The sequence below is a fragment of the Panthera tigris genome, chromosome B3 (genome assembly GCF_018350195.1).
Source record: "Panthera tigris isolate Pti1 chromosome B3, P.tigris_Pti1_mat1.1, whole genome shotgun sequence".
NCBI lineage: Eukaryota > Metazoa > Chordata > Mammalia > Carnivora > Felidae > Panthera > Panthera tigris.
Window position 1 is genome coordinate 11,533,467 of NC_056665.1, and position 12,195 is coordinate 11,545,661.

At 44.6% G+C, this 12,195-nt stretch overlaps 1 protein-coding gene across 1 annotated transcript in view; it reads left to right on the forward strand.

Moving 5' to 3' along the window:
• Positions 1-11,897: 11,897 nt before the first annotated feature.
• Positions 11,898-12,195, forward strand: part of ST8SIA2 (ST8 alpha-N-acetyl-neuraminide alpha-2,8-sialyltransferase 2) — a 32,279-nt gene continuing 31,981 nt past the window's right edge. The window contains exon 1 of the mRNA XM_042988127.1: positions 11,898-12,137. Within this exon, the coding sequence (XP_042844061.1) occupies positions 12,112-12,137 (26 nt within the window). The 5' untranslated portion in view covers positions 11,898-12,111. The remainder of the gene's footprint in view (positions 12,138-12,195) is intronic.

The following is a 12,195-nucleotide window of genomic DNA, read 5'->3' on the forward strand; positions in this document are numbered from 1 at the left end:
AGGTAGAGGCCTTTCAAGTGCTGGCGAGGTGGGTTCAAGAGCAAAGCACGGCACGGTGGACGGGCATTCTGCTTCTCTTTAAAGAGCATGGATTTATCCACAGCAGGCCACATGAATGAAATGAGAAGTCTTCAGAGCTGCCAACCTCTTGCCTCAGGTTTTGCAGGAGTATATTTCCAACACAATGAGAAAGGGAAAAATGACGGCCAAGTTTAACGCTGCGTCTGCAGCAGGAGGCCCAGGGACTGCCGATGATGGACGCTAAGTAACTGGCCAGGGGAGGCACTACCCTCTGAGTGCGTGTGTCCTCCCCCAAATTCACAGGTCACAATCCTAACCCTCAATGTGATGCTGTTAGGAAGTGGCACCTTTGGGAGGTGATCAGGTCACAAGGGTGGGGCCCCCAGGACGGGATGAGTGCCCTCCCCGTAAACCCCATGGAGCACCCTCGCTTTCCCCACCACGCAAGGCTAGAACAAAGAAGGGGCCTCACCTAACTGTGCTGGCTCCCTGATCTCAATCTTCCAACCTCCAGGACAGTGAGCAATAAATTTCTGTTTATAAGTTCTGTTTATAAGTTCTGTTCTAGCAGCCCAAACGGACTCAGACAGTAGGATCGAATGAATTTTCATATAAAACCATTCCTAACTGTAGCTTCCAATGGCTGGATCATGTTTTGTCTTTACTGGGGCGGTGTGGGTAAAGAATCCAACTTGAGTATTTCCCCAGTTAGCTCACCAGCTGCCTCAAGACTACTTGTTGAGCTAACCTTTGCTTCCTCTTAACCCCCTGGAGCCCCCTTGACAATATATTAAATCCTTACTTGCAGCTGGTGAAGGGTGGGGGTCAGGGACTGGCTTCTGTGGTCACAGGAGATCCCAATGCCTGCTCTGTCAGTGTTTGCACTGGGCCAAATCTTTTGGGGCCCAGTGGATCTTATTTTTAAAACCAAAATATGGAAATTAATATGTCTCTTGTACCCAGCCTGGCACATGGTGGGCTCAGGCAGATGAGGTTACTAATATTTTGCACTGATCTCTTGGAATCTGATCCCCGTCCCAGGAATATGTTTGTTTGTTTTTTAAGTTTATTTACTTATTTTGAGAGAGACAGCGTGAGCAGGAGAGGGGCAAAGAGACAGGGAGAGAGAATCCCAAGCAGGATCTACCCTGTCAGCGCTGAGTCCAACACAGGGCGCAAACCCATGAACCATGAGATCAGGACCTGAGCCGAAACCAAGAGTCAGACACTTAACCAACTGAGCTACCTAGGCGCCCCAGGAATATGTTTTATTAACGTGTCCACCTGGGGCAGGGATTATCACCTGGATTGGAGAAAGCATCACTCTTAGGAAGTAAATTTTGGTGGGAAAAGAGCTTTTTCATTTGGGGAAAAAAAAAACACATATTCTGCTATACTGTGTATTTGAAAATTTTACATAACTCATATTTTGAGAAAAACCATAGAAAATACTGCTGGACAAAACCTTGCTGAGTTTGAATATAGAGAAAAATCAAGACTTTTAATTGGGGGCACCCTGTCAGGGGAGCAGTGAGAATCAAGGAGGGATTTTATGTCAGTGTAAAGTGGAACCTTAAAGTGTTCAGAGGACATGATTTAATATAATAATGGATTTTCTGAGCCAGAAGGAATCTTAACGATGCCCTGAGGACTCTAACCCATCTCTTCATTGGGGATCATTCATCATGTCATTATCTAGTAGCATATTTCCTCCAGAGGGAGAAGGTCTGTCCCATGGCCAGACCCAGGAAGCCCTGACTTTACCTCTTTACCTCTCCAGGAAGGACGCGGCCACTGGCGTCACACGATGACGGGGTTCAAATAAGACGGGGAATGAGTAACGTCCATTGCGAGATATTCACACAAGAGCTCTTCTGATGGTGTGTTGAGGACGTAGACCAGATGGGAATGATGCCAGGAGGGGATGGAATGAGGAACACAGATGGTTAGTATAGACAGTGCATTAAGAAGTTTGCAAAGTGCTGGCAAGACACAGAGAAAGAACTGAGGGGAAATGTCAAATTAAGGTTGGGGTGTTTATTTCAGAAAAGCAAACATAAGTATATAAATGCTAGTGGGTATGAGCCAGTAACTTGGCAGAGTAATCAGGAGCTGGGCTCCTGAGCCAGTCTACTGGGATCAAATCCTGGTGTCCCTACTTTGTCCCAGTGCTACCCTAAAAAAAGTATTTCAACTTCTCTGTGCCTGGGTGTCGTCTTATATAGAATGGATAAGATAAATATCAGAAGTATTACAGAGCTGAAAGGAGGCTGTTGAATATAAGGAAGGGAAAAGAAATAGTAGAACAAGAGTCTCAAAAGGCAGGAAGCAATGCAATTCAGAGCCCAGGTGGAAGCAGTGGGTTTGGATAAGAGATCAGCTAGCTTCTTTGTTTTAACAAAGGAAGGGAGGGGGCAGGCTCCTTCTATTTACAAATATTCATTGGGCCCTGATGACGTCCTGGCACTGTGCCCAACACTGGGGGCGCAGCAGTCAACAAGACAAACACAACACTTCCATCACAAAGCTTACATTCCAGGGGCAGAAGTAGACAGGGCGCTTAATACACAAACATGGTGATAAGAAGACAAAAGGAGATAGGAGTGAGAAGGGCCAAAATGGGGGAGGGGGGTGGGAAGAGCAGAGCAGATGCTATTTTATGGGATGGATGGAGAGGTCTCTCTGAGAAGGTGACATATGAGCCAAGGTTTGAACTAGCAGGGAGAGAGCCATGGAGATATCTGTAAAAAGAGTGTTCTAGGGAGAGGGCACAGCCAGTGCAAAGGCCCTGGGACTGTAGCACCCCTGGGGGAACATGGATAGGTGGGCAGTAGTATTGGAGGTGAGGCTGGGATTTCCCTTCTTCTTCCCCAAGCCATGCTTCTGGGAGGCTGAATCCTCTTCTCTACAGCAGAGGGACACTTTTAGCTTTTCTGACTCATCTATTCATTCAGCAGCACTCTCCAGAGCATGTCTGATGTGCAGGAGAAACACACCCCACCCCTCGCAATATGGAGATGAGCAGGACCTTGTCCTATGCTTGGCCGCGTTCTGGCAAAGCCACATGCTAGGCGACACTGCAAGTGGTAGGGAACACTTGGGTGCAGATACAACCAGGACACTGAGTAGGACCAGTGCACTGGCTCGCTGTAAAGTGGGGTCTTCAGAATGGGGACAGGAGTCCGGGGGACTCAGAAAAGCCTCCATAGCCATGAGCAACTTACAAAAGTCTTCTCTGCCAACAGCTTTACTATTTCCAGCTCAAGCAACACAATAAATATGTCTCCTCTCTGACTTACAGCTGCTTTGGTTTCTGGGTTTTTGAGTGCTCAGGATTTTGGAATGAAGCATTCTCTTAGAAGTCTTTCTATTACAAAGTCCATCGCCTTTATAACATGGGTGTGGATTGGACCATCGATGAGTCCCACACGGATTGGTAATCGGTGCCTCAGTGTACTCTGAAAGGGATCTGGTTTGGATGATAAGTCATATGGCCCCCCTCTCCCCCACCCCATTACAAGGGACAGTTCGACGATGAGAAAGGATCAGGAATAAACATGGTACAAAATGTTTGGCGTCCGAGTGACTTGTTTACTTGAATTTTGATGTGCAGATGCCTCGCCGCACCTTTATATAAAGATGAGGGAAATTGGCTGGCACATAATCAAAGCCCTAAGTTCACACAGATGTTTTCTGAAGTTGAGCAAAGGGAAGAGCCATGAGCTGGTTGCTTTTTGTACACCGACAGAAGCTGAGTAACAAGCAAAAGTTTGCTGAAATCAAAGCAAATGGATAAAATTTAATAATATAATCATAAGCTAATATGTAAAGTGAGGACAGCAGAGAAGGGAGCTGAGTAGCCAACAGGGAGAGCGCAGGGGCATAAGAGAGACACCCACAGGGGTGTAAGAGCGACACCTGCGAGCTTGCTGACATAACCCTCCTCCCTGGCATCTACAGCAGATATCTCAATCGCCATGGCAACACCATGATCAAGGTGGAACCCCACACAGGTGTCTTCAGAGCTCTGTGCCCAGGGTGTTTCAGTATCTGTGAGGTTCAAGAGCTTCTGTACAGTAAGACTTGCTGTACAGGAAAAGGTGTCTCAGAGACTGTTGGGCACATCAGTAAAATTTTAGGCTTACCTGATGAGCAAGAAGCTGAGTTTATGGAACCAGAGGGGAGGGACAAACTGGTGACAGACATGGGTGGCACGGAAAATAAGTCTAAATTTGATGGAAATACCATATCCAAAGCATCACCTGCTGCCTATAAAGTCAGAGCTGCTGTGACCTTTACAGTGACACGCAGTCCTGGCTGGCAATCCAGAAGTGACTGGTCAGTTCCTGCTTTCTATGTGATCCACGGTAGTTGTCATGGTGGGGAAGAGCTGGCAGTGCAGGAGGTCATAGTCCTCCTGGTTGGAGCTGTGCCCAATCAGAAGGACATCATCAAAAACAAATATGGCAAAGACATCTCCCATGTGCAGGATGAGGGGCATTTTGCTCTTGACTTCCTAGAGCAGAGGTCAGCAAAGTATGGCTCACAGGCCATAATCCAGCCAACTACCTGTTATCACGTGGCCCTCAAGCCAAGAATATTTGGACATTTTTTAAAAGCCAGGGTAAAAAAAATCAAAGGAAGTCTAACACTAATATTGAGTGCTTTATAATATTCTGCAGTGTTCTAAAGCCTTGCATTCATTAGCACATGCAATCTTTACCAAAACCCCATGAAGTAGGTAGTGTTACTCATTTTGTAGACGGGGAACCCAATGGAAGCTTCTAGATAGGTTAAATAATAGTCAAAGGTCGCACCACTAACGATTAGTCCAGCTAGAAGTCAGACCCAGGGAGTCATCCCAGAGCCTGTGTTCTCATCCCGCATCCCCATACAGAGTAAGGGTAGGTAGAGTAGAAGTCTGAGAGATTCAAGTCTCATATTCCAGTGGGTTCATGGGAGGGAAGATAACAGTGTGGTGGAGAAGCAAGAGAAGGTTTTGTGGAGGAATGATACAGGAAGACTATTAACTCTGAACCTCAATTAGGCAAATTCTAATCTCCCCCAAAAAGAACTATATTCTTCTCATTGACAGACCTATACCAAAAAAAAAAAAAAAAAAGTACTCAATTACTTTTTCTATTTCATCAATGAGAAATATGTGGACATTTGTTTTTTTCTCTTGTTTAAGTTCTTCAATTTTCCCTCTTGGACCACAAAGCCTAAAATATTTGCTGTCGGACCCTTCAAAGGAAAAGTTCGCTGACTCATATCCTGGAGAATATAGAACCTTGGAGCTGCAATGAAATGTGACTAGAAAGGCTGGCTCCATTGGGGCACCTGGGTGGTCCAAGCAGTTAAGCATCTGACTCTTGATCTCAGGGTTGTGAATTCAGGCCCCACATTATGAAGGGAAAGAAAGGGAAGGGAAGGGGAGGGGAGGGGAGGGGAGGGGAGGGGAGGGGAGGGGAGGGGAGGGGAGGGAGAGGGAGAGGGAGAGGGAGAGGGGGAGAGAGAGAGGGAGAGAAGGGAGAGAGAAGGAGAGAGAAAGAGAAAGAAAGAAAGAAAGAAAGAAAGAAAGAAAGAAAGAAAGAACTAAAGAAAGAAGAAAAGAAAAAAAGAAAAGAAAGAAGGAAGGAAGGAAGGAAGGAAGGAAGGAAGGAAGGAAGGAAGAAGAAAGAGAAAGAAAGAAAGAAAGAGAAAGAAAGAAAGAAAGAAAGAAAGAAAGAAAGAAAGAAAGAAAGAAAGAAAGAAAGAAAAGGGGGCTACATTTACATGGTGGTGAATGATGTGAATGCAATAGCCTCTAGTTCTTAGAGTTTGGAAAATATGACCTTTAACTTCAGGTTTCTTGATGACCCCAGCCATTGCCTCACTCCTGACTAGCTGGTGACTGGGTGCAAGTACTTCATCAAGGACTACCCAGTGGTGTCTACTGAAGATGCCTTAGACCAAGATGACCAGAAAGCTTGCAGGTAGTATACAGGTTGTAGGGGATGGTCTCACAGCAACCAACCCAAAACGGATTACTAAGCCTATGGACAAGAAGGCCTGCAACTACCTTCTGCTTAGAGTGAATCAGAGACCAGTGACAGAGAATCTTCAGGAATGCAAATTGGCTTAGTCCAAAGGATGGGGTGCCATGTTTCCCACTGTGCTAGGGCAACTGAAGATACTTTTATTGCCAGACTCATAGTGATGATCTGCACTGGATCAACAAGGCCGAGCCCCTTGCCCATCTGAGCACTTGGCCAAGAACAACGAGCTCCATGGAGGAGGAGATGGACAGCAAAGCTTAATTTTCTGGCAACAAACTCAGGAAGCTCCTGGGCAAGAGAGCCCCCGAGCCATTCAAACACTGGTCAACCAGTAGAACCCCTGCTCCTATTCTAATCACAGGTGCTCAAGGATCAAGACATGAACGCTTTGGAGGGAACTTTTCTTCTCTGGTCTCGATAACGTTCTGCCTCCTTACAACTGCCACATCAAAAGCCAGGCTTCTGATACATGCAAGTACATGGAGGAATCTTGAAAACATTATACTAATTGAAAGAAGCCAGATACAAAGGACAAATATTATATGATTCCATGCATATAAAATATCTAGAATGGACAAATTCACAAAGATAGGAAGTAGAGGGGCGCCTGGGTGGCTCAGTCGGTTAAGCGACTAACTTCAGCTCAGGTCATGATCTCACAGTTTGTGAGTTCGAGCCCCATGTCGGGCTCTGTGCTGACAGTTCAGAGCCTGAAGCCTGCTTCGGGTTCTGTGTCCACCTCTGTCTCTGTTCCTCCCCTGCTTGCGCTCTGTTTCTCTCTCTCTCTCTCTCTCTCTCTCTCTCTCTCTCTCAAAAATAAATAAACATTAAAAGAATGTTTGGGGAAAAAAAAAGGAAGTAGAATAGAGGTTGCCAAGGGCTGGGAGGAGGAGGGATTGGGGAGATATTGTTTCATGGGTACGGAGTTTCTGTTTGAGGTGATAAAAAAACAAACAAACAAAAACCTGTTTCTGTGTGAGGAGAAAAATAGTGCTGATGGCTACAGGATTTTGTGAATATACTAAGGCCACTGAATTGTACACTTTAAAAGGGTTAAAATGGGAATTTTATGGGAGCACATTTTAGCACAATAAAAATATTTTTTAAGAAACCTGCTCTTGAACTCTGTAGGGAAGCCCTAGCTCGGTCCATGTGATTGATCCCAAATGATTCATCCCTTTCATGACTGTCCTCCCAACCATGCGTCTGTGGAGCCATATACTTATAGTGTGTCCCTTGGATGTCAACAAGTAGGAACCCCAAGTGGTTTTAAGGAAAAATTTAAAAACAACAACAACAACACATTTAATATCCTCCCAAAACTCTGAAGGAAGAACCATCTGCAGATTCATGAATTATGCTTTAGTTTAATCTTTTATTCTCAAGACTAGTCAATTGCTTAAGTTGGGTCTAGACTCTTAATTAAAGCTGACAGTTTGTTTACTGAGCCTGACTCTCCAGTGAAAAACAGAGAACACAGGAGATTCTCACACAGCTACAAGACCCCAACGTGCCGGGTGTTACCTTACCCATAAACAACTGGGCTTGGGTGAAGAGGCAACACAGAAGTGCAGTGTTCAGGTTTGCTAATTGCTTTTCACTAAAAACAGAGCTAACTGTGCATGATGTATTTTTTTAATATGTCATTTTTATGTATTGTCTTAGTTGACCACATACACTGTACTCAGAGGAAGTATTAGGTCAGTGGTGGAAGGGAGATCACTGTGCTAAAATGTAGAGCTTTAAAGCAGTCAATCTCTATTGTCGCTGTGGCTGAGAATATTTAGCAGGGTCAAATGAACAGTGGTTATTACTAGTATTATACCTTGTTTTATAGGGTTCTTTATGTGTGCGGAGTGTTTTCCCATATATTTTCTCCTTTGCATGATCTAAGCGCCTTTGTTTCTATGACTTAAGCACACTGTGAATTATCTTTAGCAAACCTTTCCCACTTGATCACCTTCTTATGTCACTCACCCAAGCAGATATTAGCATTCCCCTAGCATAAGGAAGGTAAGCTTATTTTAATAACATTGAAGGCAAAACCTAATGAGGAAAAAAAAAAAAATCCCTTCTTAATTCATGTGATTCTTGTTGAGCCAAAAATCTGCAGTCTGTTTCTTTGAATGTCTGTCTGCCCCATTCTATGGACATGTGAGAGGTAAAACTATGTCTGGTACAGGTGGAAATAATATGCAGGAAAACAGTGTGCACACTGAAGAGAAGACTTTGGAAGAAAAGTCCCACTAAATCTTGAAGTCAGATTTGATTCACTGAGCCCCAGTTGGGTAAGGCTATGAAGGTGAACAAGGCAGGATCCCCCCGTTTTAATATAGGTTTTATTATTATTTAGATATGGTCAGGCCAACAGATCAGGGGACAACTGCCATTAAAAAGATACTGGTTATACTCCTAGACCCCAAGAGGAGAGGACATGGTGCACCATGCAGGGCCACATGGACGAGTGCCAGGTCACTCAGGAGGCAGGAAAATGGGGAAAACTGTGGACAAGAGCCTTTACTGTCATTCTCACCAGAAGGAAGAGTGAGGCAGGGCAAGCAGGCTGAGGGTTGGCTAATTTGAATAATTTCAGCAAGCTCTGGGACATAAGGGCTGTCCTTAGAATCTGACACCTAGCTCTGGGGTAATTAGGGCAGGGGAATAGTAGCCCAGAGTATGAGACTCCAGTAAGGGAGGTGGCAGGGGTGTGGGCTCCAGATTGGTTGGTTTGCACTCCCAGGTGAGTTGTTTACTGTCCCTAGGAATTGGCTAACCCTGGGAGGGGCAGTCCCTCCAGAGTCCACAAGACCTCAGACATCAAAGCATCAGAATACAGAAAATAAAAGATGTGGTTAATGCATGCCCTCCAGGGGCTTACATTCTAGTGTGGTGAGCAGCCAAGAAAGCTGCAACCAGGACCAAATCTCTAGTCCCTGATTTCAACTCTAAGAAGAGGAGTTTAGATGATACAAATGAGATTTTTTTTTTAAAGCCTCCCATCTGTGAGTCCATGATATAATTAAATACGGAACTAAGGTGACAAATGCTATAAGAGAATTGAATGCTCTGGGAGAAGGAAAAGATGGTGGAGAAATGAAAATGGAGATGGCTCAGAAGGAAGGTGCAGGCATTGGCTTGGGGTTTAGCATGGGAAGGTGATGTGGATGGGCTGGCTGGTGGGGGATTCATCTTCCCAGGGGCACCAGGCAGAAAACAGGAGTTAGAGCAGAGATCCTGAAATGGAGACAATTTGGCCCCATGGCCCCAGGGGACATTTGGTGATGTCCAGAGACATTTGGGGTTGTCACAGCTTAAGGGGAGGGAGGCCTGCTACTTGCCGAAAGTGATGGAGGCCAGGATGCTGCTGAACACCCTACCCCAGAACCCGCCAACAAAGAAATATCCCAACCAAATGTCAACAGTGCTAAAGCTAGGAAGACCTGAGGTAGAGGAAGGCTTGGTAGAAAGAATGCATGGAGGTGTGGTGCCACGTTGGCAAATCTGGGTGCCACTCAGCACCTGGCCTGGAGGCAGGTGAAGAGAAAGACCAGGGGCAGCTGTTGTCTGGCATATGGTCCTCTCTAAACTCGGGTCACATTAAACCAGAGGGTTCATACAGACAGTGCTCTCTCACCTGGTGCCTGCTTCCATTTCATGAAAGACACTGTGCATGGAGTTTGTTGAGGACTGTTTTTTGTACAAGCAGAGTTTTACATTTTTATGAAGTCAAATCTGCTTGTATTTCCTCTCATGATTTCTTCTTACCCTTCTGAATGTAAAAAGTCCTTCATATACACTCTTCATACCTCAACAAGTATATGATAAATATTCTCTTCCATTTTCTTACCAATTTCTTATGGGATACCCTCCTTAAATATGTAACTATTCAATTCAGTCTTTCCCAGAGGGTGCTGTAAGTATTCCTGGGGATAATATAAGATGCTTCTAGGAATTCTGTTGATAAATACTTTTGTGTTAATGATTTTGTGTTGTCAAATAGATATATAACCATCATATCAAACCTGTATTTTCACAGATGGCATTGCTTAGGACAAGGAGTTTTTAAAGATGAGTCCATTTTAAAACTTATGTAGATAATGGTGTGAGTGATAAACAAAATCCAGCAAACTGGTGATAGGGGTATGAGAATGGCTGAAGTTTAGGAAACACTAGTTAAATCACTTGAAATTTATTTCACGGTGTAGAAGAGAGCAACACTCAACTGACTTCCCTCCACCTCACCTCCTGGTTGTTAACCAACTACTCTGAACCATTTATTGAATTTCTCATTGATCATGATTTTTTAAAGTCGTAAATCAATTCTTATATGTAGCCTTTTGGATGATCTTTTTTGTTCCATTAACATTTCACTAGTCTTGAGCTATTACCACAGTTTGAATTACTGCATTTTACTTAATATCTGGCCATGCAGGTCTCCTCTCCCCACAAGGAGTACTGATTTTGAGGACAGGGGTCAGGGTAGGGGTGTGAAAGGTCAGTGACATGTGGACAGCAGTACACCCAGGAAAGCCCTTGGGGTTTGACCTGAGTAGCTATAGTTACAGGGCCAGAGCCCTGAGTTACAAGGACCAAAGATCTGTCATCCCAGGGAGAAACCAGGAGGAATAAAAAGGAAATATGAGAAATTGATTTAAAATGTGAAGAACAAATGATATTCCATGTAATCAAGAACCAGACAGGAAGTGATGAAATCTGAGATCCGAGGGAAGAGCTGGGAGGAGGCTCTGGGTAGGACATAGCATGCTTCCTCTTGTCTGGCTGGCTGTGAAGTAGGAGGACATTGCCATTGCCAAATAATGATAAAAAGACATTTCAGTCCATCAGGAAAAGCCATGTATGTTTTCACAGATACACACACACACACACACACACACACACACACACACACACACACACACACACTTATACCTATAGATATGCTAACCCTAAAGAAAGTAGACAGAAAAATTCAGATATAAAGCCAGCATAGAGATAGGCATTAACATCCCCTGAAGAGTTCTCATTAAATCATAGGATCCCTCAAAACACAGAGCTTTGCTAGTAATTTAATCATTTCTTTGGATTGTACCAACACCCTGACCAAAAAGCTAGATGGAATTTTAAAAAAATGAGAAAAGTATGAAGAAATAGCTCTTCAAACCACATAGCCTATATAGATCAGTGGGGAAAAATTGTTCAATTTAATAAAAATAACTCATCTCACAACTTTTCAAAAACACACACAGAGCGCAAAGTGGACTAGGTACCGGGGATGGATGGATTCATCTGTTCCCTGGCCCATTATGATCGCAAAGCGGGGTGAAACTTCATGGCCTGAGAGTCCCCTGAGAATGGAATTTTCCAGAACCGAAGGGATCATGGGGCTAGAAAGGGCCTTAGAAAGCTTTTATTCCAAAACTTGATATGCCAGAAGCAGCAAAGGACTCCATTATTCCCCCAGCTCCTGCTCCCCCCACAAAGTGACACCACTTAGTATTTTTTCTGCCACCAAAAAGCAAATCATTATTACATTCGGTTGGAGGCAATGACTGAGTCGATCACTGCTGCCTCTGTTGAACTTCTGGTGTCTCAGTTTTGGAAAGAATGCGATGGACCACATCCTAACACATTTGAGTGAGAGCAAGAGAAGACTAGGGGCAGAGGCTGAATCATGCTAGCGTGAATGCCAAGCCATGCTGAGTCATACTAGAGCACATGCTGAGTCATGATGAGTCATGCTAGAAAGATGCTGAGTCATGATGAGTCATGCTAGAAAGATGCTGAGTCATGATGAGTCATGCTAGAACAGATACTGAGTCATACTAGAGCACATGCTGAGTCATGACGAGTCATGATAGAGCACATGCTGAGGTGTACCTGTCCTGTGGGATTAACTACCGGAGATTAATCTCAGAGGAGTTTGTCTCAAGAGTCAAATGAGAGTCTCAAGTGGAAATCTTTGTGCGGATTCAAACAGTGTTCAAGTGGGAGGCAGGGAGGATCTGGGAGGCCTCGTTCCCTGAAAAATGCTCGGGTCTGTAGCTGGGCCAGGATGTTACCCATTCTGGAGAAGCCAAAGTAAGATCTCCTTCTCCCTCTGTAGTTCTCCAGGCGGGCTGCAGGATCTCCTGGTGAT